Source organism: Myiozetetes cayanensis, unplaced genomic scaffold (assembly GCF_022539395.1).
Source record: "Myiozetetes cayanensis isolate MyiCay16 unplaced genomic scaffold, myiCay2020 scf12, whole genome shotgun sequence".
Classification (NCBI taxonomy): Eukaryota; Metazoa; Chordata; class Aves; order Passeriformes; family Tyrannidae; genus Myiozetetes; species Myiozetetes cayanensis.
Genome location: NW_026086826.1, coordinates 27,833,644 through 27,860,653, shown reverse-complemented (window position 1 = coordinate 27,860,653; position 27,010 = coordinate 27,833,644). Strand labels below are relative to the sequence as shown.

At 47.0% G+C, this 27,010-nt stretch overlaps 2 protein-coding genes across 2 annotated transcripts; one reads left to right on the top strand and one right to left on the bottom strand.

Moving 5' to 3' along the window:
- Positions 1–454: 454 nt before the first annotated feature.
- Positions 455–3,462, bottom strand: MRPS14 (mitochondrial ribosomal protein S14). The gene is made up of 3 exons (XM_050307356.1): positions 3,383–3,462; positions 2,577–2,735; positions 455–1,318 (listed from the first exon to the last, which is right to left on the bottom strand). Exons 1-3 carry the CDS (start codon positions 3,425–3,427, stop codon positions 1,136–1,138), a joined length of 387 nt encoding a protein of 128 aa, XP_050163313.1. The 5' UTR covers positions 3,428–3,462; the 3' UTR covers positions 455–1,135.
- Positions 3,463–10,055: 6,593 nt separating this feature from the next.
- TNN (tenascin N) lies at positions 10,056–26,772 on the top strand. The gene is given in 13 exon segments (XM_050307006.1): positions 10,056–10,473; positions 14,294–14,479; positions 14,992–15,081; positions 16,319–16,582; positions 18,888–19,006; positions 19,009–19,153; positions 21,431–21,561; positions 22,070–22,202; positions 23,257–23,408; positions 24,427–24,523; positions 25,198–25,362; positions 26,015–26,178; positions 26,626–26,772. Coding segments are annotated over 13 exon segments (2,211 nt in total).
- Positions 26,773–27,010: the final 238 nt, after the last annotated feature.

Below are 27,010 nucleotides of genomic sequence, written 5' to 3'. Positions count from 1 at the left end.
ACTCTCAGAAATTAATTACTGGCTGTTTAACCTCTTATGAATTTTGGAAACGAAGGCAGCTCTTTAGTGCCAACCCTGAGCTCGCTGGGGTGTCTTTGAGGTGGCGTCAGTCACAGGAGAGCAGTGGGCTGTTGATGCTGGATAGGGAGCTTGTCCTGGCTCTAGCAGTGTGTGAGGAGAAGAGGGATAAGCTCCACTTTGCCTATCACCTCTCACGTGTTTTAAGGAAACAGTAAGAAGTGTATTCAGATAGCTTATACTCCAAAATGTGACTCAGCTGGGGGTTATGGGTTGCTGTCACTTTGCTGCTAGTGGTAGTTGGCCTCTACTGCCATCTCTCAGCCCCACTGCTGGGGAGGGGGACAGAGCAGCCACTGCCCCTTTATTGCATTGCTTGGAAGAAGAGTACAGGGCAAACATGAGCTTAGCAGCTGGCTCGATGCTGTGTCCTTCCTGCTTCCTTCTCACGTGTCTCCCAAGGACAAATCTGTTGTTACCTTAGGAATTAAGGAAGCCATTACTCTCTTGTTAGGGTCTGGACTAGGACTTACTTGCTCCCTTGTTCTTGAAGCACTGGACCAAGTGCTGCACTACGGACAGGAGAGAAACAGTAGCACGTTGTAGTTTCTAACAGGTCCTTTAGCCCCTTTGTCTGGTTGTCAATATAAATATATATTGCATAGCAAGAGTATCTAAACCTGAGGCCATGTTTTATTCCCAGTCTGTGCTCACCCTTGTTTGTGGCAGAATACCACTATGCCCTGTTGTGCAGTTTCATTTATGCTTTTACCCAAATAACCGTGAACTTACCGTACGGTGGCAAAAAAAAAAAAACTTAAATGAGCCTTGTGCTGTATGTCTTTATTTCTAACGCTGCCCAGACCACAAACCTCAGCTTAGTTCTGCAACCATCAGGTAGGGAATTTCCTCAGGATCAAACTGCCTCTCACACGGACTGATTTAGTGCAGTTGTGCTGCTTGTCAGCTGCTACCAACTGCACTCCAGTGAGGTGAATGAATCAGCACAACTTCTCCTTTTATTTATTTGACATTGCAGGACAGTCTTGCTTTAATTGCTCATGTGCACAAGTGAGCTCGATTTGTGTTTTCTTCCTGAATGCACGTCCCCTGGTGATCACCACATGGCCCTCTGCACCCCAGACACCTGAGCATGGTCAGCAAAGTGGCGGAAAACGATTCTGCTGAGCCTCCAGCGCCGCCTCACGCCCCGGGGCCGGGATGTCATGACACACCTGTTGTGGATCCTCGAGGGGCAGCTGTCCCGGGGCAGGGCCGCGATCTCCTTGTCGGCCACTTCCTAAAACACAAGGCCACAGCACTGACTTAACCTGTGTAGGTACCACCACAAGCTTCTCTACCACCTCACAGGTGAACTTTGCTGTCTTCATCACTCAGCCCTTTCGTTCTGGGCATCCCAACAGGGAATGTAAACTGATCCACATGGAGACCCCAAAATCAGCCTTATTATACAGACAGAACAATCTCAAGCCACTAATTATAGTCAAATTAGCTTGTCTCTGTGTGGCAAAATTAACCCTTATTACAGACAGAACAACCTCAACCCAGGAACTACAGTTATTCAAAATTATTTCTCCTCGTTGCAGGGTGGGTAAGTCCTTAAAGATGAGCTGAATTAAATACATGTTCTTTATTAACTACCTGCCCCGGTAACATGCTTTGATGTCAGTGAAAGAGGTCTCATACAGTGTACTTTGGAAGGTGTTACAGGGCTTTCTTTTGTTTTGTGTTTTTTTTTTTTTTCCAGTGTTGGTTTTGTCCTGTAAGAACATCCAAGACTTACCAAGAGAATGGTAAAGTCAATATATAAAAGCAGATTCATACACTTTATCTCCCAGAATGTTTTAAGTGTAAAAGGACCTTGCCATAACTAGGCACAGCCAGATCAAATACATGCAGGAATAATCTGATACTTGCAAATGTTTTTAGTGCTTAGTAAGGCTGAGAGCAGAGCAGTGAATCTGTGCATTTTTATGAACAGATCTAACAGCCAGATCTGATGCAGCTTTCACATGCTTGTAGCTCAGGCAAGAAGTAAAATTAAGCATTTCTAATTGAACAAATTGGTGGGTTTGGCTGGATCAGGCTTCCAGGTCTTTAAATAAGCAAAAAATAATAATATCTAAAGCTTATTTAGGAAGCCATAAAAGCAACTATATAACATCACAAGTAGGAAAAATAGGTTTGTGAATGTATGTTAGTGACAGCATGAGGGGGGAAAAATGCGATTTCACTGTATTTAGTGTCACACGTGCTGCTCCCATGAGAAGCACTGGTTTTAAAAAATCCCACACCCCAACACACATGTCCTCCACTCAGGTGAATGCACTGCTGTTGTACAACCCCCCAAAAGGCTGAGGCAACTGCAATATGACATTCTGTGCTTGTGAGCTGGGCAAACACAAGCACTTGTGACCTGGCACAGCCGTCTGGGCCTGTAAAGTGACTGCACAGTGACCCAGAGCAGGTCAAAGCAGCGAGAGCCACGCGTGGGTTTGTGGCCTGGCCGGGCACAGCCGTGGGGTGGCTGCTGGTACCTGCAGCTCCTTGGGAAGGATGGTGTTCTTGCGGATGGCGTTGATCCGCAGCCTCTGGTCGGCGTACTCGTAGGCCAGCCTCCTCCTCTTGACGTCCCGCAGCATCCTCCAGTCCACGTAGTAGCTCCGCACCTGCCCCGGGCAGGGCGAGGGGAGAACCTAGTTCAGGAAAGGAAGTCTGTTACATCTGCCTGCTGCAGGTAGTTTGCCCCACACACGTAAGAATTGTTATTGCAATAAACCATGGAATGCCCCGAGTTGGAAGGGACCCACAAGGATCATTGGGTCCCACCCTCAGCCCTGCACAGACACCCCAACAATCCCCCCTGTCAAAACCCTCCTGGAGCTCTGGCAGCCTTGGGGCCGTGCCCACTGCCCTGGGGAGCCTGTTCAGTGCCCATCACCCTCTGGGGGAAGAACCTTTCCCTGAGATCCAACCTGAGCCTGCCCTGACACAGCCCCAGCCGTGCCCTCGGGTCCTGTCACCGGCCACAGGGAGCAGAGATTGGTGCTGCCCCTCGTCAGGAAGCTGCAGACTGCGGTAAGGTGTAAGAAGCGTAACGTGCGACCCAGCTTGGCTGTGGAAGGCAGCGAGGAGTTCACGGTACCGGAGGCACAGCGAGCCCAAACTTACACCGAACCCACGTTACACCCGACCCGCGCAGTCCGGGCCACCGCGGGGCCGGGGCCGAGCCCGCAGCCATCTAACACTCCCCGCAGCCCCCTGCCCGGCGCCGGGCGCACAGGGCGCCGAGGGGGAGCGGGGAAGGAGGGACAGAAGGACGGATGGATGGAGCCGGTCTGACCTGCCGAGCCGCCCTCAGCGCCCAGCCCAGCGCGGCCGCCGCCATTTTGTCCCCGCGCCGCGCCTGCGCGCGGGCATGGCGGGGGCGGCCCCTCAGGGCGTTCCCTCCTCCCTCCCTCCATGCCCGGCGTTTCCACTTCCCTCCCGCTCCATGCCCAGCGTTTCCAATTCCCTCCCGCTCCATGCCCGGCGCTCCTGCGCTGCTCCTGCGGATGGGAACGGAACGAGAGCCCCGACCGCGCCTGAGGGCTGTGCTCTGTGCCCTAGGGCTGGTGTCAGGGCTCGATGGCACCACCCGTCATTAAAGGCAGCTGGGTCTGCCACAGAAATGTCAGGGTCTGGCCGCGGGTGGAGCAAAAGGATCCCGGGTTGTGAGGAAAGTGACAGGGAAAGTTGTCCCAGCAGGAAAATGTGATTTAGAGGCATCGCCCTGCCGTTCTGGGGTCCCTGTCCGGAACAGGACGTGTGTCCTGCCCGCCTGTCCGTGCTGTGGGACGGGTTATCTGCCAACAGCTTTTTTAAAGGCTGGGTTAGTTTTGTTTCTTGAGAGGTTTTTTTGCTTGCTTATTGCCTAGAAATATTCCTAAATGTCTGTCGATTGCGGGTTTTGGTTGTTTGGGGTTTTTTGTATGTTTTTGGTTTTGTTTTTGTTTTGTTGTTGTTTTTGTGGGGTTTTGTGGGGGGTTTTTTGTGGGTTTTTGTTGTTGTTGGTTTTGTGTGTGTGTGTGTGTGTGTGGTTTTGTTTGTTTTTGTTTTTTAACTAATGAATTTTGAATCACAGAATCACAGAATACCCCGAGTTGGAAGGGTCCCACAAGGATCATTGAGATCCTGAACAGGGTATCCCAACACTCGCACCCTGTCCTTGAGAGCCTTGTCCAAACACTTCATAAGCTGGGTCAGACTTGATGCCGTGACCACTTCCCTGGGGAGGCTGTTCAGTGCCCAAACACCCTCTGGGGGAAGAACCCTTTCCTAATACCCAAACTTTTGGGTAAGTTATAGCACTTTACAGACAACACCGAATAATCATAACCCCGAACAGTGAAAGACATATGGGAAATTCTGCTCCTGTTGTTCTTTTTTCGGTGAGAGAAACTGTCCTGTTCACTGACTGCATTTTAAATAAGTCTCTGTACTGATTTCAGGGAGAACACACATTAAGGCTTTGATGTTGAATTAGTAGTTTTGATTAAATTTTCCATTTGTACCAGCTTGTTAGCTCTATCCAAAAAGTCATTCAAGGAGCTAGATTCTCTCTCAGTTTGTCAAGCTGCTTGTTGTCTGCGTGCCAGGTGTTTTATTTACATGCCTGCCATATTACACTCGTCCACAAGTATGTAATAATCTGGACGAAGTGGCCAGGTTGGTGGGCTGATTCAAATTCTATTATCCACATCAGCAGCTTTCCAAGGAACTTATCCACCTGGGCTGATGGTGATCAGTGGAAAGAGGTCATTTTTAGTGCTCATCAAGTGGCTAATTCTCCACAGCCTGTTCAGTTTCTGCCAACCCAGACGTTAACTACCCTGAAGGTGTTTGTCCTGCAGAGGTGCCCAGCTGAAGCCACTAATACCTGTTCACAGAGCACTAAGCTGGCAAAGGAATAGCTATTTACTCTCTCATAAAGCAACTCTCATTGCTTTACTTGGGTCTCATGAGCCACGGAGAGGTGAGATGCTGTTCACTGGCCTCATTTCCCATCTCCCTGTGCTGCCTTCATACCCTGAGCAATGGAAAGGCTGCTCTTAAATTAGTGAGGGTCTGTCTATGGAGGGCAAACTGCAGCAGGAGAAAGGGCTCGGCCTGTGGGCTGCAACCCTCTGTGAGCATCCAGTTCAGACCTCGGGCTGTTTGTGACCCTGGTTCCTGCTTCTAGGGTGTGTTGATGTATGGCTGGCTTGGAAACAGCTTTCTGGTGTTTGCAGGGAGAGAATTTCAAGCTTTAGTCCCTGATGTAATAGCAAGTCTGGTACCAGCTTTGCAGCTGGTAAAAGTGATCAGGGGAGTATCATCCCAACAAATAAAGCAGGGAGTGTGATCAGAGGGTATTGGGATGTCACAGCATTCATTCTTTTTTACAGTATTTCAGTTCACTTCCCATTTTGTGTTTGTCAGATGGTCCAGATGTGGGAGGAACCGGTGAGTGTGGGAAGGAGAACTATTTCTTCAGCCAGGGCTGAATCTCTGCCTTGCTCACCAGCATCACCTGTGTGATTGGCACTTCCCCAGCTGAGATTGGCTAGTGGTGCACGTTGATATCCCTTGGGCTGCTGCCTTCAGCTCCCTTAGCACAGCTTCTGGTTGTAGTAAAGCAAAGGAACTCACTGGGAGTTTGTTAGCTAAAAAACTGGGCTCAGTAATGTATGTGGTTAAAATAATCATGTGGGTACCTTAATGCTGCCTACAACATGTCATTTGCTTTCTTTTAAGTTCTGTGGGGACGTTTTTTAAGTGTTGTGCTGGATAAGTACAGTGTTGAGTTTAAAAAGTGTTTCTGATTTTACTCCACCTGAATTTCTCCTCATACTACAAATGTGCTTGTCAGTATGAGAGTCTCAGTAACATTTCTGGGACGTTTTCAGCCAGATTTACCAGGCTGGAGAGGCTTTCTGGCTTTTGACCAGTAGCAGAGCATAAAACAAATAGGAAATGGCTCTTCCAGTTGGTGTGCAAGACTGACACCGAGATGGGGAATTGCTCCCCAACCCAGCGTGCTCCTTAGGTGGTTTGTAGGAGGGAAACACCCTGAGGCCTCTATTGGTTCTTTCATCTGGTCCCTGGGGACTTAAATTCACACAGCTGGAGTGGGAAGACAAGAGGACAGTGATTTTTCAGCTTACCTTTCAAGTGGTGGCTGCATCAGAAGGGCTCTGAACCAGACAGCTGAGAGTACTCAAAAGGTAAGAGAAAAGTGTTTTTATTTCCTTTGAGATTCTGTTGTTTGTTCTGATGGAAAACCTGGCCGGTTTCTGTCTTGACTTCTCATTGCAGATGCCCTCCAAGGCTTTGAAAGCCTTACACAAACACCAGTAATCCTGTATTATGGGCATGTATTATTACTACAAAACATACAGTAGTATTTAATGTCACTGCATTTGCTTAAGCTTTCCCAGATTGTCTCCTCCAACCCTATGAAACCACACATCTGCTCATGTACGTGGGAGTTTTGCCTTTGGATCTAGTGGAGCTAAGGTCGAATTGTTTCAGAATGCTTGTTCCTAGGAATTTCCATGTTGGGCTCTGAGTTCTGTGTGACAGTTATTTGGTTTAAAAGCTGCAATTTGACCACACTTACCTCTTATAGTTGCAACAGACACTCTTTGGTTATTACTCAGTATTTTCTTATCCAGAAGCTCTTCCTGTGCCTTCTTGTGCACTTTTTCACAGAGTGCTCAAAGCCAGCAGAAATTAAGACAAGGGGGGATGGCTTTATGCTGAAAGAGGATAGGTTTAGATTATATGTTAGGAATAAATTGCTCCCTGTGAGGGTGGGCAGGCCCTGGCACAGGTTGCCCAGAGAAGCTGTGGCTGCCCCTGGATCCCTGGAAGTGTCCAAGGCCAGGTTGGACGGGGCTTGGAGCAACCTGGGATAGTGGAAGGTGTCCCTGCCTGTGGCAGGGGATGGAATGAGATGAGCTCTAAGGTCCCTGGCAATCCAAACCATTCTAGGATTCTATGAGTCTAAGTTCTTTGCCACATAAAATGAAATTCGTCACTATTTTCACAATAAAAGTACTTTATTGATTATACTATCTATAGTAAAAATGTCTATCACTGATTAAGTAAAATTGATCCAATCTGAGAGTTACAAAATTTTTGAGCCGTGCTGGCAACAGAACAAAGATTTGCTTCAGGAAAGACTGAGCTAAACTGGAAGTCACTGATTTAACAGAAGGGAGCTGAGTCATTTGTAACAAAATGCATATTTATACTAATGAGGAAATAGGGAAATACTGTTAAACCTCTCTGCACATGAATATGTAGGATTTCAGAAGCAATCTCTCATTCACATATGAACAGTCAACACATCTTGCTTATCAAATATTGAAGAAAAATTGGCATGAAAGAAGGATGAATCTAGAACCACAGTACCCCCCTGGCTGATTATAATCCTGTTTTTCTAGTAACTATTTCAAATCATCCCAAACTTCTGGAGTGATAGAAAAGGTTTGTTCAGTCTGGAAATAAAAAAAAGGTCAATACCTGCAAAAGAAACAACCCTGCTAAATTAATGATGTGGTGGTTTTTGTGGGGGTTTTTTGTTGTGTTTTTGTTTGTTTGTTTTGTTTGTTTTTCTTTTTTTTGTTGGCAGTCATTGATAGCATTAATTGCAATCATTATTTCAATGAAGATTGCATAATATTGAAAACAGAATGCTGGCTGGCTTTGATCATCCCCAGCTTTCCTCTGCAAAGGCTGGAAAGATATGAGCAAGGCTTCTTCCATCCCTTTCCTTAGGATGATGTTCTGTGCCTGCTAGATCTGACTGTTAGGCACTCTTCCCTAAGTTATTCCTTTCCCTAATCTGCTATTATTGCCAGTTATGTGTATGACATGATATTCTCCACGAAGAGTCAGTTAAACCCACTCTTTTTAACAGCAGGGGAAAATCTCTTTATTACATGATGGGGAAGCCAAAAGGAGCTGTTCTCTTTCATTATGCCTGACAGAAATGCTTAAGTTTAGAGGTTTTTCTTCCTGAGTGGTCTCTAAGCCCAGGAAAATCTGAGATCAAGTTGTGGTTTCCATGAAGCCCTAATTATTCATGACATCATGCTACAACCCAGAATGCCATTAATCACTTGGTGCTGAGCAAAGGGATTTTGTGCATGTGTCTGTCTGGTGGGGGACCTCATCTAGAATTTAAAAGTTTGGAAAAGCCCTCTGAGCTCAAGTCCAACCATTAACTCAGCACTACCAAGCCCATCACTAACCCATGTCCAAGAGCCACATCTACATGTCCTTTAAATCCATCCAGGGATGGTGATTCCATCACTGCCACGGGCAGCCTGTGCCAGTGCCTGCCCACCTTCTCAGGGCAGAAATTCCTCCTAATATCCTGCAAGGCTGTAAGATAAGGAATTGCAGACTGGATCTCGAAATCCATACCCTGTTTTGGTTGGTGTGGATGATGATTTTGATTGAAGAGCTGCACTCGGGTGGCCTGCAAAACAGAGATAGTCAGGTGTAAGATGTATTTTCAGTGCTGGTGGGGCTTTGGTTTGTTTTTAGAAACCCAAGCCTCGTGTCTCTGAGCAGGAAGGACACCTTCCTGCAGCTGTGCTGCCAATGGGAGGCAGGAATCTAATGGTAGGGATATTGCCTGAGGTTTGGCAGATATTTAGGAGAGATAAGGATGCTTCACAGAAACAGTTCATTTTCTTCTTCACTCAGGACTGCATGACTCTCAGAAATGTGATTATAAATTATTATTATTATATATTATCAGGGCAGAACTATTATCTGAGTTCAGATGTGCTGTTACTGTGGATGCAGATTGGCCAAGTCCTTCCTAGTTATCACATTACCTAACTTAGCACTTAAATATTATTTTTCTTCCACTTGTGCAATGAATAATGTGACTGCTTAGTAAGTCCCATATGGTGGCATTTTGCATTTGGTGTGAAGTTTTAAGTTTTTAACCAAGTGAATATCATCTCCTGTACAGATTGACATCTGCCATTAATGCCAACACTTAGTGTGTAACATTGAATAAGCCAACTGAGAAGTTTAGGATTCTAACTTTATATTTTAGCCTTCCACCCCTGCTTGTTCAGCTTCTTCCTTCCTGTTATTCTTGTCTGTGAGGTGTTCATTTAGTCCAAAATTCTTGCTTGGTTGACAGCACAAAACTATCACAGAAAACAGTTTTGTTTCTGTCAAAGACTAGAAGACTTTAAACACTTGAACTTCAGTTTTGACCTCTAAATGTCAATGAAGTTTAACAGTAATATTTTATGTATTTTTAAGCCTTAGTTTTGAGCCTTACTCAGCCTGAAAACAAGCTCTGCCTTTATATTTATGCAGGGTAGGAAAGAACTATTCTTTCTGAAATAAAAATACAGGAAAACAGATAGGTTTCCAACACATCTTACTCCATGTGTTAACAGATGTGCTTTAGTAGCTTCTAAATGAACCTTGCCCAATGCTAGGATGATAAATCAGACAAATGAGCCAAAGCAAAATAAACTTGAAATCCCTCAGTTGAATCCAGTGTTCAGACACACAAAATGCCAGCACATTGGTGGCATTTTTTTGATTCTCCTAAATCCAAATAACAGTGTGGGCCATCTGCTATGTTAGAAGAGTAATGTAAAATGGGCAAAACTATCTCGAGAACTTCCTGTACCAAAAGATCAGTGTCAGCTCTCTGAATTCTTCATGTGCACAGCATCAGCACAGTTATCAGGCTTTAACACTATGCAAGGTGCTGCAGACTGAAGGCTGCAAATTTAGAGCTCCTAGTTGGAGGGTCTAGAAGCTCTTTAACTCATCCAGTGTGACTCTTTCCCAGGTACTTGCCATCCTATTTCTGAATCAGGGCAAAACAGATAATTTGTTGTTTGGAAAATCATGAAAACCAGCTTTAGGATCACACTTTTATTTATTTTTTGATCCCCAAAGCAGCTGTGCTGTTTGAAGGGTCAGCACTTCCTCTGAAAACCTGCCAGATGGATTTCCAGAGCTGGCTTGCCTTCCCAGTGGGGTTATTGCTGTGCTGTGCCCTTCAGACATCTGCTGCTCAGCATCCCACATCTCCCAACTGCACCAGTGATGCTCAAAGAACATCCTTCAGCCACTCCTACAGGATTGACCTCCCCACATCCTCCCAGATTAACGTGGAAGCAGATCCATCACAGCATGACAAAGACAGCAGTGGGGTGCAGCTGGATCCTGGAGAGGCTGAGGAAAATGAAGAGCAGAATATAATTTTTAGGCACAACATCCGTGTGCACACACCCAAAGGGAACTGTGAACCTGTGAAACTCCACATTAAGGAGCTGTTGGAAAGGGTGGAGAAGCTTGAGAAGGAAGTGGCAGAGCTGAGGGAAGTTTGCAGCCCTCAGAAGTGCTGTGGGGGAAGCCCAGGTAAGTAACAATTGTGGTATCTGCTCTTAATTCCCAGGCACAGCCTGTTTATTCACTGCAGAGATCTGAGGATTGGAATCATTTCTCAACAACAGTGGGGGTTCTCCATGTGCAAAATACTTGAGTCCTTCACATGGGATGGTTCCCTGGTTTCTGGGATGTGAGAGGAAATCTGGAGGTCCCAAAATGTGGCAGTACATAACATTTCTGGAACCAGCACAGGGGAAATCTCTCCAGGCATCTTTCAGAAGTGGGAGGAAACACATTCCTGAGTGTCAGGGAGGTGGGAGGATTCAATAGAGGATTTTCTGGTGGACAGCAGGGTGAAAGGTGAGGAAGGCACTTCTTGTTGCTGTCTTTTTCTTTCTCAATTTTAGCCACTGTGGAGAATTTGTCTTTTTCTTTCCTCTTTGCTGAGTGACTAACAGAAGAGCAGAGTTTAGGAGGATGATGGTTTGCAGTGGCCACTGCCTGGGACCACAGTTCCACACTGCACGGCCTCTAAGAAAAGGTTTAACAAACTGGTGTTTTTTGTGGAATGGACACAGGGAAAGTGCCAAGTCTTTGGTCACATGAAAAATACAGGTGTATGGCTGATGGGAATAACGTGCTCTCCATCTTAATAGTAACTGTGGTGAGAAATGGTGACCTTAAATTACAACGGGGAGATTCAGGTCAGAGGTGTAAAGCTTTCTAATTGACTCTGGGGTGGTCCTGGAACCTGCATTCCTGCCGACCACAGGAAAATATGTTGGGAAGGGCAATGGTGGAGTTGGGGCAGATGGACAAGGCGATGCCATCAGGTCTCTTTTAGCCCCTATTTTCCAGTGATAGTTATGCCGGTCTATCGCCGCGTTCCTAACTTTCCCTTTCGCTTTATGTTTGTTTCCTCTCCTCTGCCACACCTGCTGCTGTGCCCCCTGGTGCTGCTGTGGCCAGGTGTTAGTTCTCCCTTCTGTCTGGCAATCCGAGTTTCCCTCTCCAGCTCCCACACCCTTTTAGTTCCTCCTGTAGGTAAACCAGCCCTGGGAGTCACCGTGTTCTTCTTGGAGTTTCTGCTGCCTGAGTGGGCCTTGCCTTCAAGAGTTGCCTGGAAAACATTGCTGAAATGGGAAAAGGTGGAAATGCAGCTCAAGGTAGCGCTAGCACCAGCCTGTGTTCAGCAGCTGAAAGAGAGGACAAAATGGGCATGGAGCCTGTAATTAAAGAGGGAGGCAGTCTGCTTCTTGACATAAAATGAGACAGTATAAAACCATGTTTGTGGAAGTGTGCACTGCTTGCCGATGGGGTAGTTGATTTAATAACACCTGTGAGACAAAGCACATGTAAATCCTTTGAAGTGAGGTCTTTGGGAAGTTCTCCCTTATCCTGCTTCGTTACAAGGCAGTAGGATTTGCCTGAGGAGACCTGAGTGAGCTGACCTTGAGGGGAGTGTCCAGCAGCTTCTGCTTCATTCTGCAAAACTCACAGCCTCCCTACATCCACAGATTGGTACTCCAGGCTTCAGCACACAGCCTTTTACCCTGGAAGTGCCTTTCCTCAGCACATCACTGTTTGATTCTAATCTTTCACAGCTCCCAGTGAAGGAGAAGTAGGGAAGAGCCACACACTGACCAGCAGGTGTTGCTCAGCAAGGGTTTGCAGGGACCTGACTCACAGGTTTGTTCTGCTCTGGATCAGGTTTGATCTATCTGCTTAGAGAGTCACCTTTCAAATAAAAGATTATTAGCTGAAATTCTTCCCCTAAAACAGAGCTCTGGATCAAAACTTCACTCCTCCCGCTCCTTTCACACTATCCAGAAGTGTTTCCCCGTGGCTCCAGCACTCTTTTCCCCTGTCAGTAGACTGAGATTTGCTGCTCAGGAAGCAGCACCTTTACTGGCAAGAGGTGGCAAGCAGAGGGGTTTCTCCCAGAGGAGAAACAATCAATTCTCCCAGAGAACTGTCTCCCAGTCAGCCTCTGCCAAAGGGTTGGCTGGGTCCAGCCTTGCACCCTCTTCCTTCCACCCCACCTGCAGCTGTTTTACAGGCTGAGAAAGCATTCTGTGTTCTGAGTGAGCACGGAGTTAATGCAGATAGCACAACCCATTTTGTTACTGTTTCTGAGCACTGCACCTCCAGTCCTGCTTAAAAACTCCACGTCCTAAGGCAAATGGTTCCCACCTCAGCAGCTGTAGCCAGGTGCTCCTCTCCCAGGGATGTCAAACTGCCTGTTTTGTTCCAGTCTGGGTTAGATTTTTGCATGTTGGGAGACTTACACTGAGCACTGGTTTTGTTTATTTATCATCATTATTACTATATCCTATTTTTGTGTGTCTCAGATCATGAAATGACATACTTTGTTATGTATTGCCATGGTAACTGGAGTGTCTGAGCATTTAGAAGCTGCTATCAAGCATGCCACAGTATAATGAATGCCTTGCAGTTCCTTCTGAAGGACAAATAGAGGACAAGGACATGTTGAACAGCAGAGAGGCAGATACAATCCTCTTCCCAGCTCTGCTTAGACAAGGAAAAAACCACACCACATGTATTTAGGTTCTTTATTATTTTACTGCAAAGCTGGACTATTCAAATCTCACAAGAAGATACAAGATGAACAGTCTCAGGTTTTGTACAAAGTCTTCAATAAAAGCAGTGGCATGCACAGAGGAAAATGAAGGTGTGTTTGGTGAAAGCTGGGAATGGCACATGGGAATGAATGCTGCCTTTCACCTTAGAAGTATCTCCTGATGTTATCTGACCTCATGTTGCTGACAAATGCCTTTTTACAGGCACTTACTATCTATTTTTCACTATCAGTTAGTGCCTTGCTAATGAAATACAGCTGTAGATGGTTTGATCAGCTTGGATGTGCTCACTTGTAATTAAAATCAGGTAAACTTGGTGGTGAACAGAGGCTCTACATTGACTGCTTTCAAGGGCTGCTTCAAGACACTGATGAGCTGTCTGTCTTGTGGCAAAACAGTGAAGGCACTGCTGGTGTTCTGAAATAAATTACAGGCAGCAGGGCTGCCCAGATCTCCTCCAGGCACCAAGTACAAGCTTCCATCAGTACTCAGTCAGGAAAGTTCAGTTTTCTGCCTCTGCCATGGAGAAGCTGCATTCCCCAGAATTGGGGAGCAGCTGACATTTTGAAATGGCTGACAGTGATAGGAAAAGAGGGGTTTGGCTTGTCTTTCTCTTCTGAGATGCACTGGAAGGGACAGCTCTGTGTGAGATTTTTTTCTCATGTCAGTGTGGGTTTAGAAGCTGTAAAGAGTCGCCCACAAAATTATTGTATTTGTTACTGCAGTATTCAGCTGGATGCAGAAGGCACTACAAGGTAGGCAGGGTGTCAGTCCTAGCTGCTTGTTCTCCAGACATGTCTGCAGCAGCAAGTTCTCCTAGGCTCTTCCCAGGACTGAATGAGCCTGATCCTGCTGAGCTTAGGAGGTTGTGTGGAAAGATTCTGTGTTTGAAGCAGTCTCTCAAAAACTGAAATACCATTTGGTTAGCAGCTGTTAATATGTTATGCTGTCTGCTTGCACTTGGTAAAAACAACAAAAAGTTTGGTGATTTTGACATTTTTCTTGCTTGTAGCACAACAGGTGGGAGCTGAGAGCCAGAAAACTCCAGAGTTGGAGTGTTACCATGGATTAAACTAAGGCTGGTGAAATAATGATTGTGCTGTACTTGCTTAACTCCTCAGTGTGGCTGAGGAAAATGTCTCAGGTCTCAGAAGGGCACCTGGGCAGGGAGGAGGACTTCCTGTCTCGTATTTACCTTTTTACTATTGACTTGATGCTGCTTCCTCATGGCTTTCTGCTGTTCTTCCCAGCCCTGGCTGCTCTCAGTGCCGTCTGGGTGACAGAGGAGATGGAGCACTCTCTGGAAGTGGAGTGGGAGAACCCACCAACAGATGTGGATTATTACAAGCTAAAATTCAGATCCCTGGTAGAGACGGATGAGAAGCAGGTCATGGTGCCCAAAAGCAATGATCCTAAGAGCAGATACATCCTGACTGGTGAGTATGTGCGGGTATTCCAAACTGGGCAGGGGCAGGGAAAAGTGACAGGAGTGATTGACAGTCAGACCACAGTCCTGAGACAATTCTTCTCTCAGGTGTGAATGGCCACTTTTCCTTCACCTTGTGTGAAGGTGAGAGATCTGGGGCTCCCCTGTTCCATAATGGTTTTTGTCTCCACAAGGAAAAAAAGCTATGCTTTGTGGATAGCAAATTTCAAGGCATAATCATTCACTCATTTAATTCTGTCTTTGTTAGGAATGAAGTGTATTTTTCTGTTTCAGAGTTATATCACAGTTATATCACTGGAAATCCCCACTAGCTGTAGCCAATATACCCTGAGGGCAAGCCTAGACCTATCAAGACATCAAAAAGACAAAAGGAAGTTGGATAGAAATCTGAACTCCAAGTTCTTCTCTGCTATAAATCTAGAACTCAATGGACTAAAAACCCCAGCTTTATTCCAGAAAAAATACTGCCTTCCCTAATTGCTGGTGATTTGGTGTTTGTAGGCCTGAAGCCTGGCACAAAGTACGAGGTCACTGTCATAGCTGTGAAAGACAACACAGAGGGGGAGCCATCCTCAGTGACTGGGAGGACTGGTAGGTGGGAAGCTGTTTTTACTACAGTGATGTTACTGCAGGGTTTGGGGACAGGTCTGTCAAGATTCCAGCACAAAAGGTGCACTTTCTGGTGCTTCTTCTTGCATCACCTGCAGGTCTGGTGATCCCTTCTTTGAGCTTACCCATGCTGTATACTGGAAACTAAACCTAGGTTGAGGTCAATCTTTTGCCTTGGTTTTTAAATCCCCAGTAATTTCACCCTCAGTTTGATTAACAGCTCCATCCAGACACAGGATAAGCATAATAAGTTGGCCTCTGTGTGTAATAACAACACTGCTGGATCATTGACTCTTAAGAAAAAAGGCAGAATGTTTTTGAACTATCCTGCTGCAAAAGTGAGCTTGAAGAATTTTGAACTGTCATTCTACCCGTAAGATTCTGGAATCTCTGAAATTTAGCTCTTACAAAAGGGTAGGTGTGCCGCTTCCAAAGACTGAAAAATCCCTCATCAGGCTTGACATTTTCCTGAGGTTGTTTGGAAGATTAGTCCATTAAAAGAAAACTAATTTTAAACAACAGAACCTGCAACCTCCACACTGCCATTGTAAGGCTGCTCCTCTGCCCTGTGTAGGTTCTGATTATTTGGAACACCCTTGACTTGTGTTTTCGAGCTGTTCTTGACAGACATGGGGGCTGCAAAACTTCTTAAAAAAGGGAAAAAAAAAACCCCACAATGAGTAATCCTGCTGGTGTTCTTATGTAACCCCTGGAGTTTAGGTGCAACTAAGACAAATACCAGCTTCTTCAAGAGCTACCGCTGAACTGTGATTCACCACCTAAAATAGCAAAGCCTTGGGGGAGTCTGAGAGACAGGTCTGCAGGGTGGGCACAAAGGGAGGAGCAGCAGATGGCTGAGAGTGGAGCAGGGGAAGGGTGAGCCCTGTGCTTGGAGCTGGGAGAGGGCAAGCTGGGAGCTAATCCTCAGGTTGGTTCCTGTGGAAGGTGAGACAGGCAGCCTGTGAGCTCTTCTTGCAGTAAAAATGGAAAGTTTCTTCTAAATGGTGGAACAGTCCTGCTTCCTCCCCACCCTGGTTTCTCATGGGTGCCTTTCTTGAGGGGATGGAGTGGGGCAGCCACAGCTTCTCTGGGCAACCTGTGCCAGGGCCTCACCACACTCTGGGTAAAGAATTTCTTGCATAACATGCCATGAACAGGTATTGTAGTGGTTTAATTCATCTGGAGGTTGCTAACCCTGCACTTTGAAATGCTCTCTCAGGAGTTAATAGCCCAACCAACGTGACAACTGACCAAGTGACAGAGGGTACTGCCACTGTCTCGTGGAATAAAGTGGAGGCTGCCATAGAGAGGTACATGGTGAGATACATCTCAGCTGATGGGGACACCAAGGACATAGAGGTGGGGACTGACAACAGCACGATCACCTTACTGGATCTGAAGCCAGGCATGGAGTATGTCACCCACATCTGGGCAGAGAAGGGGCCCCAGAGGAGCAAGAAGGCAAGCACCAGAGCTGTCACAGGTGAGCTGTAGCAGCACCAGAGGGAGCTGAGCTTGAAATTCAAACTCCTGCATCATTTTTACTTGTTTTGGGAAAGCTTCTCCCGCTCTGGACGTGATTTTATTGAGGCAAAAAAATTCATGTAATTCTTACTAGTGTGGCTGAACAGGTCTCCAGCTCAGATTAAGACTCTGAGTCCTGTTGTGGACAGACCCTATGGCAAGGGACTGGTTACTGCCAGTACAGAGAACAGTGAAATCCAGCCAAAACTAAAACCTCATAACCAGTTGGAATGTGTAGTTCATACCTTGCCTTTAAAATGCCATGAATCATCTCCAAGCTTTTCTCTGGGTGACTGTTGTGGCCTTTCCCAACAGAACAGGGGGCTCATACCCATTTTGCACATACAATCAGAGTGTTTGTTAAAATGGAAACCCAGATTTATTTGGTTCATGGCATAAATTAAGAATTATGGGGGGAGCCAAATCTCCCAAAGAGGACATTTGGCCACTGTCCTTTGGTGACAGGGAGTCTCCATTGGAAGGGTGCTTGCAGCAGCATCTGCAGCTGGGCTGGGAGATGCCCTGAACCACTGTCTTAAGCAGTTTGTACAATCCAGCCAGCCACGTGTGGCTGTGTGTACAAGAGCAGGTTCCACTGACTGTTCGCCAACGTCTCCTCCATGTACAATCTGCACTTCTACACCAAAATGACCTAGGGGAGCGCTTGGGATGCTCCACTCAGGGTGTTCACCAACACATTTAAATGTACAGATTGGACTGGACACAACAGGAGCTGCCTCAGGGAATTTGTTGGACTGTCTGAACTTCCCACATGAGGGGCTCAGTCCATCCCTTACTTGAGCCAGTCCCTGTTCCCACTGGTGACTGGGCTGGGAAGCTCCTGGCCCACCCAGGGAGTTAAGGAGTTAAAAGCACTGCACATGAAGAGCAGCACAGCCCATACCCAGCTGCAGTGCAATCAGAACTAAAGAACAAACTTGATTTTCATATCACACAGGAAAATCATTCCTGCTTCATTTTTCTCTTGCCACAGGTGAGCATCTCATACTGCTAACGAGCTGAGCTGTGATTATTCAAATTCCCAGCTCCCAGCCTGTGCCACTCTGGGGTGGCACAAACAGCATCTTTCATTAAAATGAAAAGTAATGTGTTTTTGTCTCACAAAAGAGGGGAGATTAGTACACCCAGGTGGAAAATCACAACTTTTACCATAGCTAATGTGTGGTAAATCACAGTGCAGCTAAGCTGGTGTGTGCTAAATTACAGTGTGGCTGTCAGAGGGTTGTGCATTTGTGCCCTGGAGTTTAGAGCCTCCAGCAGAATAAGAAATGCTGCTCCAATAATTGGAGAGGCATCTGCAAGTCCTTCATTGGTCAGGCTGCCAAGATGTATTTAGCAGTTCAGCAAAGGAAAAAAAGCCAAATAAACAACATGTTCTGCATAAGGTCATGGGCTGTAGGGCTGCCCTCAAAGGGCCACATTCCTGCACGCTGTGTTGTGATAAGAACTTAATGCTCCTGAAATCTAGTGATGTGTTTCCATCTGTGAACAGGGCAGGGGAATGATTGTAATAGCGGGAGGAGATTGAAGGTGAAATAATCTTGTTCCAGGAGAGCTGCATTTCACAGACTGTGAGCAGGTGATTTGGGGTTTTTTTTTGATTAATTCCCAGAACAACCCATGCAAGAAGTGGTGATCTCCAGGAAGCAAAAGACAGCCTGGGCTGTCTCTCTGCCTGGGCAGGGTTGGCTGTGCCTTTGTTGATCCCCAACAAAGAGCTCTGCTCTTGTAGCTGTGAAGAGACCTGGAGCTCAGCTGAAATACCTCAGAACTGGGCACCTCCCAGCTTGGTAAGAAATAAAGGGTGAAAAGTGAAGGAAATCAGCAGGCCCCTTGAGAAGAAGGAGTAAGAGTAGCCTCACTGGGACACTCGTGTTTTATCTTCCTTGCACTGTATCCAGCAGAACAAAATGATTTGGCTCCATGAATGGTGATATCCAGTGGTTACTTGTTATTTACACTGCATGATCGAAACACAGTTTGTAGCTAAAGATAAAACTTCTGGTAGATTTACCAGTTTGGGCTGGAGAAAAAAAACCCAAGCTTTTGGATACACAGGCACTTTTAATGTCTTTAGACATAGAATCACTTCTCAAAGCTCATCTGTTTTTCCAAATGTATTTGATAGTCCAGTTAAACACACTACCTCTGCCTGTAAAACCTGTGTTGTCTGTGTCTTTGGGCCATTATGATTACCACAGGACTGTAATACAACTTCTAATAATTGTGACTTTTGCTTACAGAAATCGACAGCCCAACTGAACTGTCGTCTGACCAAGTGACAGAGGATGCAATTACTGTTTCCTGGAACAAAGTGCAGACTTCAATAGACAGATAGAGAGTGAGCTACTCCTCAGCTGATATGGGGACACAGAGGAGAGAGAGGTGGAGGAAGACAAGAACATCACTACCTTGGCAGGACTGGAGCCAGGCACGGAGTACATCATTTACATCTGGGCAGAGAAGGGAGAACAGCAGAGCAGGAGGGTCAGCACTGAGGCTGTGACAGGTGAGTGGGCAGTAGATTTTGTTGAGTGTAAGCTCAGAGATCGGGCACCATTAGGCTTAGTCCATCCTGGACACGCAGTTTACCACCACGCTGTGATCTCCTCTGTGCTTTTTCATGATCTCTGAGCTTTGATCTTCCCTCTCCCAAAACAGGGAGCTCAGGCATGTCTGTGGAAGTGCTTCCAGGTCTCTCCAAACACCTACATTATCTCTACACAGCAATCCACTTATATTATTAAATGTAACAGTATAAATACCTGCCTGTAGGCTGCCATAACAGAGACTAACGCTGTAGGTGATTCTAGAAGAGGCAGATGCTGTAATACAAGAGTGATGACAGCTGATGGTCCTTGTTTCACTAGTCCTTCCTCAAAAGCATGCAATGCTTCACGTGCAGCTACCAAGCCCAACAACAAAAGTTTAACAACCAAAGTGAAACCATTTTAGAATTGGAGACAGTTAAAAATAATGGCCTGCCCTTTGACTCGTGACCTTAGGCTGGTCCTAAGAGACTGCCAAGCAGGCTGAAATCTGTCCTGTTCAGTCAGCCATAAGGATTGTGATGTACTGGGAACATTCAGGGTCACTCCATATCCATTGACCTTGTTAATGTACTTATTTTTAGTTTATGAATCCAGCTGGTGTGAGATAGATGGGTTGAAGCTTGAATTTAGGGCAAGCCAAGGAGTGCTTGCAGTGGCTGAGGGCAGCTGATGGGGACAAATGGAGATCTCTTGAGGTCAAAAGGCCAAACCTATCTGGAACTGGAAATGCAAGGACTGTTTCAGCAATTTCAAATGGGTTTTTTTTTGAACTGGCATGAAAACAGAGGCACCTGGAAATTTCTCGCGAAGTGAAACTGTCGGGAGAGGGAATGCATTTAGCATTAGTAGGGATATTTTTGAAGTATCTTCACAAAAACTGACACCTCTGCTAAAATAATATAACTTCTGAGGAAAAAAAGAATACAACTTCTCACTCAAGGTGGACCTCCTGCTCCCACGGGATCTGCCGGCTGGCCCTGAAGGGCAGCGCTGTGGGACTGCAGCCTCTGAGCCTGCCTTTCCCAGCCCTGGCTTCTCGGGATGGAATTCGTTCCTTTTAGCTCCCTCTCCTGTCCAGCGGGAGGCACACAGGCAGTGAGCTGCTCTGAGGAGGTTTCTGGGCTGTTTTACTTAAAGCAAGTGTTTAGTGCTCTCCCAAACGAAGCCCGAGTTCGTCAGGTGATGGAGTAATGCTTAACTCCCGAGCCCAGTGAAAGGTGGTCTCGGGTTGTAATGAATAACCAGCGTTTAAACACCATGGTGTGTGAAATACAGTGTTACTGTCCCTGCCCCTCTACTTGGCGTTTTGATTTCTTCTCTGCCTTTTTTATCTGCTTTAAGCAGTAACCTTATGCATGAGGAGTGCAGCATTTCCTGGGAGGAGCCACCCTGCTCCACTCGTCTCATTTAAATAAGACAGGCAAAACTTGGCCTCGGCTTTCTCCATGACCTTTTCACAACTGTATTTTTTCACTGATGCATTATAATTGTTGCTGTGTTTATGCTTGCAGCACTCTTCAAGGCCTGGGAGGCTTCATTGCCTGGTTTATACAGAGAAGAACTGAACTGACAGACAACAACATGCCCACAGTCCTCCAGGGAGGCTTGTGGATGAGCAGGGAATTGAAATGAATTTTTCAGTTATAGTTTAAAATAAACTCAGGTGTAGTTCAGGGTTGGAGCACCCATCCCTGGAGGCCAGCACTGCCCACCAGGGACCTTCTCTCTAAAACTTCCAAAGTCAGACAAACCTTACTTCTCAAATTGTTTTCCTTAAGATGTTCCCAAAATACGTAGAATACAGTAAGCACGGGATGAGAATTAGGGAAAGGCTGCTTCCATTGCTGTTACTTTCAATGGAGATTTAAAAATTGCATTTATCCCGAGGGAAGCACTGCAGCCCTGGTGTGGGTATCTTGTCAGAAGCTTTTTGACTGCTGCTGTGACCTAATGTTGCATTAAAATAATTCATTTCTTCTCCTTGTGCTGACCTTGGGCAGTCTGAGTGCTCAGGAAAAGTCTGGCTAAGCCTTTGTTGCCGGTGAAGGAGCTGGTGTCCCATATCCAGCACAGACTGAACTGTAAAGCTCTGGGTTTCTTTAAGTTCCTGCATTCACTAAAGAAAGCTGAGGCACAACAACACTGTGAAGTCATCCTTCATCTGCAGGAGGGGAACCAGGGGAAGGGGCTCTCAATCATTTATGCAGTGGGACTTGACTTTTCTTTTTCAGTAGGGATTGATCCTCCCAAGAACCTCCGTGTGTCAGAGGTGACTCATTCTACTGGTGTGGTTACCTGGGCCCCTCCTGCAGCACAGATTGATGGCTACTCCCTGACCTACCAGGGTGTGTGTGGCACAAGCGAGGTACAGCAAATTCCTGGAATTCTTCAGTCCTGCAGATCCCCCTGAAATCAATCCTGTGATTATGGGCTGTGCCAGTTGGGTCTTGTGGGTATGTGGACCACAGGAATTTTGAGCAGGAATCTATGCTGCGTATGGCCCAGGGAGGGAGAGTTTAAGGAAGGAGATGTGCTGCTGTCATGAGTAGAAGCTGTGGAAGGACTTTGTGACAGTGTAATGCCTCTTCCCAGCAGATCCAGATGCAGAAAACAGGGTTACCTCTTCACTTCTCTACCTTTTTAATACCTGGAAGGACAGCACTCATTAAGGACAGATTGTCCTAGGAGTGTTTCTTGAGACCTTGCCCTAAATCTCCCTTCTGGGAAGGTGGATTCCATGTTTGAAGGATAGGCTGTTTGAACCCTACAAGAGAAGCCTGTAAATGCACGTGGGGTATGAGGCACTGTGGTCAAGGAGAGCTAAATAAATGCTGTTCAGAGCTGGGTGACCTTTGATCCGTGTTACTTGGCAGGAAGTACAGCTGGATCCCAGCGAACAACGGTTTGTGCTGGAAGGGCTGGAGCCAGGAGTGAGGTACACTGTCTTTGTGAAGGCCTACAAGGGACATCACCAGAGCAGAAGGACAGTCAGTACCTTCTCAACAGGTAGGAATTGGCCCTGCATGTTACGTTTTCCCTGTGCTCTGCAGCTGCTGTGTTTTGTGGTAGAGGTTACAGATGGAGTTCGTGTCCTGCAGATGCACTGGCAAACTGTGATCATGAGCAAACCATACAGCAAATCCATGGTGTGTCTCCTGGCTGGGTGGCCTTTCTAAGCCCCGCCATCTGGAGGCTTGGAAGCACAGAGGGACAGTGTGAGTGGAGATTGCCCACGCTGGTCAGTGCTGCTGGCAAGCCTTGGTAGCCAAGTGAGAGACAAAGGCTGCTGGTGAGCTGCCAGTGGGCAGGAGAGAGGATGATACACAGGAGATCTTTCTGCACATCCCAGTAAAGGCAGGGCATGGCGGTGTAAGTACTCTCAGGGCATTGGGTAGCTGCCCAGGTTGTTCAGAGGTCAGCAAATCCAACAAATCTCATGCCAGCCTGCTTTGGGAGACTCTCATACTGTGCCAGTGCCCACAGGGCTGCCAATTGTGGATTAGTTGTGAAATGCACTCTCACCTTTACAAGCAAGGGCTCCTCTTCCCACTGTCACTGTGAGCCAAGGCTGGGTTGTTTTGTCTGGGCAATCGTGACAGGACAAGGGGCAGTGGTTTTAAACTGACAAAAGGGCAGGTTTAGATTGGATGTTAGGAAGAAATTCTTCTCTGGGAGGGTGGTGAGGCACTGGCAAAGGTGACCCAGAGAGGCTGTTGTTGCCTTATCCCTGCAAGTGTTCAAGGCCAGGTTGGATGGAGCCCTGAGCCACCTGATCCAGTGAGTGGCACCCGTGCCATGACAACCGTTCTGGGATTCTATGGTTCTATCTCTTGCAGCCCCTGGGGACTCCATCCATGTGCCAGCTCCCAGGCAATGGGGAAAGCTGCCAGCAGCAACCTCCTGATGCAGCTGGGCACCGTGTGAGGGCACAGCAGGGCCTGCTGCTTTCTGTACTTCTCTTCAGTACCATTGTCCACAGGAGCTTCCTGAGGGCGTGACGTGCCTCCTCCAGCTCCTTGGCCTGCTCTGCTGATGAGTTTTGCCCCCTCTCTTCTCCCAGGGAGCCTCCTGTACCCATATCCCATGGACTGCAGCCAGGTGCAGCAGAATGGAAATGGCTCCAGCAGTGTGTACACCATTTACCTGGCTGGGGATGGCAGCAGGCCACTGCAGGTGTACTGTGACATGGCCACTGACGGAGGAGGGTGGATAGTGAGTGATGCTCTGCTCCTCTTCCTGCTTTTTGATGACACTGCTGTCAGCTCAGGCTCCTTTCACTGCGGCACTCCTGTGTCATGGCTCCTGCTGGATGGAGTGGCATGTTTTAGGGAGGGTGGTGAATGCTGATGTACCCACATCAGCAGCACTAAACCAGAGTTTTTCACTCTTGTTTCTCTGGAAGGACACACAATAGAAAGTGATGCTTGACCTCTTATCTGCCTTCTCCAATAAAAGGCTGATCTTGTGGCTGCAGAAATGATAAGAAGTGCCTCCTGACAAGCTCCTACTTACTTGGTCTGAGAGTCTTAATATGGGCAGAACAGGGGTCTGAGTCAAAGGCACAGATTTAAAGGCTCAGGCAAAAACCCAAAGGCCTATGCTTTTCACAAAACAAAAAGTTATACCTAAGCCTTGCAGTGGAAGGAGGAGTCATCCCAGAAGGGTTATGACAGTCAATGCAGTTCAGCTGATGCCTGTTAGTGTTTACCTGCTAGTGCTGTGAGCACACACCTGGACCCGGCCACACAGGAGGTGTTGAGTGGCTAGAAGGAATCCGCAGGCAGAAGTACAAAAAATACCTTCATTACCTTTTTCACCTTTCATTTTCAGTGATAAATGATTACTGAACTAAATTGCTGTATGTCACTGCCCAAGCCCATCTAACTTTGGTGGATCTTGTCTGTAAGCCTGTTCTAAGTGTTTAGATCACGCTCAGATTTGTGGAAAGTAAACTGTAAAATTTGCACAACTAAATATTCACCCCAGTGCTTCTGTGCAGCCAGAAAATGGAAATGGATTCCTGTGTGTGCTCAGATGTAGTGTGCCATCATAAGGTTGGCCTTGATGATCTTGGAGGTCTTTTCCAACTTTAACGATTCCATGATCAACTAGGGTTGTCTCTTCCTGAGGCTTCACTTTTTTGTCTGTGTTTTAAGTCAGGATGAGCATTTCTCACCCTCATCCTCCTTGCTTTTCCTCATTCCCTCACTCCACAATGCTTGCTTTGCAGGTGTTTCAGAGGTGGAGCACTGGTGAGGTGGATTTTTACCAACACTGGAAGAATTACGTGGAGGGCTTTGGAGATCCCACTGGGGAACTTTGGCTTGGTACAGTACATGGGTGTAACCAGTGAAGAGCTAAAGACTGGCTTTGTAGAAGCATCTAAATGGTGGCATATCCAACCCTCTGATCCTGTAGTCTTGAACTGTCAGCTTCTGTGTCTTCCCTAGCAATGCCAATGAAGCATTGAGGGATCTTTAAAGGCCCACTAAATATATCCACTGATATTTTTGGGCTTTGGAGCAGTCCCAGAGCAAGCCAAACTCTGTAAAGGTTTATTTCAGGCTTTTGTGTTCTCATGAGAGGGGAAAATGAAGAAATTTTATTTGTGAAAATGCAAAGACCAGGAGACTCCACACAACTCGGTGTACTCGGTCGTTTTTTGTCTGTCTTGTTCTGTTAGTGAACAATGTGTGAATCAGAGAATCCAGCATTAAATAGGGCAAGGTTTTTGGAGCAAGAGTCTTTAAATGTTCTGGGAAAAATAATGTCACAGTACAGCCAGTCTTGTGCTGGTTAAGGCTGTTTGTTTTTTCTGATACTGCTGTCTCTGGCCAGAAACTGAGATAAGACAGAGTAAACTTGGCAAAATGTCATGACAGCATCAAGCAGGGACGGAGGCGGGGGTAGGAAAAAGCTGATTTAACCCAAATGGCCATGGGGTGAGAGCCTAGGACTGCAAAGGTGAACCCTTTTAAGAGTAATTGTTTTTTATTTCTAGGTCTTGACAAGCTGCACAACCTCACGAGCAGCAGCCCCGTCCGCTACAAGCTCCGTGTGGATTTGCGGACAGCCAGCGAATCCGTCTGCGCTGTCTATGACTCCTCCTGGGTTGCCTCGAGCAGGGAGAGACACAGGCTGTCAGTGGGGAGTTCTGGTGAGCAGGGCCCTGTGCTCGTGCTGTCTCTGCTCAGCACAGGGAAGCAAATGCTGGGACCTGTGTGTTTCTTTTGCCAATAGCACGGGACCTCCTTCCTTAGGTCAGGTTAGATCAGATGTGGTTCTCTCTGAGGAGAAAAGTGTGTACTTCCTAGCAAGACTGAAGAGAGTGTACCCAAAGGCCTGTCTCGTGTCAAAGACAGGAGAAAGAGTTGCTTTTTTATGGAGAAGAGAGCGTTCTGTAACCCAGGGAAATGAAAAGGCAAACTGGGAAGCATTTCTATGAGGTAACCAGTCCTGATGGGGCAGCAACTTCTGGGTCTCCCCAGCTAAGAGTGGACAAAAAAGTGGTTTTTATTCAGGATAGGAGTTTGCTCAACAGCAGTGCTGGCTTCTGCCACTGGTAAATCCTTACCGCTGCTATTGTGTCCATAGGCTTCCACTTATCCTTTAATATCCCCTTGCTGTAAGGCTTAGATCTTCAGCTGGGAGGATCCAGCCATTGGGCATGCCCTCCAATAGCAGTGCTTTAGAAATTAGTGTGCAGACCTCTGCTGTGCTGTGGCTTTTCCCCTGCCAGGCCTGCTGTGTCCTGCCTGAAGGGCAGATAAGCCCTGAGGCTGAGCAGCTGTACCCGTGTCTTCCATCCCTTCCCTCAGGGGATGCAATGATCTACCACAACAGCTGGAAGTTCACGATGTGGGACAGAGACAACGACGTGGCTCTCAGCAGCTGTGCCCTGACCCACCACGGCGCGTGGTGGTACAAGAACTGCCACCTGGCCAACCTCAACAGGAGGTACGGCGAGAGCAGGCACAGCGAGGTGAGCAGCACAGCTGCCCGTGCTGGTTGGCTCTGGACAAAACACGTGTGGGGGGGTGTCTTTCCTCGGAGCAGGAGAGCTTTTCCAGGCTTTTCTGCAGAGATACTTGAGGTGGAGCTGTCTTGAGGTGAACACCTAAAGGAACACTCACGAGGAGCCTCACTAGGATGCTGGCTCACTGTCTCACATGTACCTTGGCTTTCAGTGCATGCCTGGGGTGCATCTTGCTGTACAGGCTTATTTTGGGCTTGAAGATGGCTCCAGTCCTGCTGTGCTCCAAAGTGGAGAAAGGTTTGATTTATATTAGGAGTATCTGAAAGACTGATCATAATTAGAGTCTCTGTGTATTGGAGGGTTGGTTAAATGGTATTAGAGGGGGGGCCATAGTAGACTCTTAGCACCTGGTCTGGGCACTTCAGTAAAAGAAATTCCTTGGTCTGTTCCCAGGGTGTGAACTGGGAGTCATGGAAAGGCCATGAATTCTCCATTCCTTTTACGGAGGTGAAGATCCGTCCTCAGTCATCCAGTAATGAGGCAGTCCTGGGGAGGAAGAAGAGGTCTTTGTCAGGGAAGAGGAAGAGGATCAGGGCTTAAATCGAACCCTGGGCAGGATAATGATGGAATATTTCTTACCAAAGCTCCCTTCAGACAGCTTTCTCCAACACCTTGGGAACAACTGCTGACCATCGTGTACCCAGGGACATCTGGACCTGCAGCACATCCTGCTTCCAGCCTTTGGAGCTCCTGATGGGTGATCTGCCAGAGGCTGGGATGGGGCTTTTGGGGAGCATCCTGCCTGTAAATGGCCTGTTGGCTAAACATGGCAAGCACC

Excerpts from the sequence above, each read along its gene's own strand:
- MRPS14 (XM_050307356.1), bottom strand. The coding sequence starts at position 3,427 with ATGGCGGCGGCCGCGCTGGGCTGGGCGCTGAGGGCGGCTCGGCAG. Across the intron at positions 2,736-3,382 it reads CGCTGAGGGCGGCTCGGCAG|GTTCTCCCCTCGCCCTGCCC; the intron begins GTCAGACCGGCT and ends TTCCTGAACTAG. Across the intron at positions 1,319-2,576 it reads TCCTTCCCAAGGAGCTGCAG|GAAGTGGCCGACAAGGAGAT; the intron begins GTACCAGCAGCC and ends CTTGTGTTTTAG.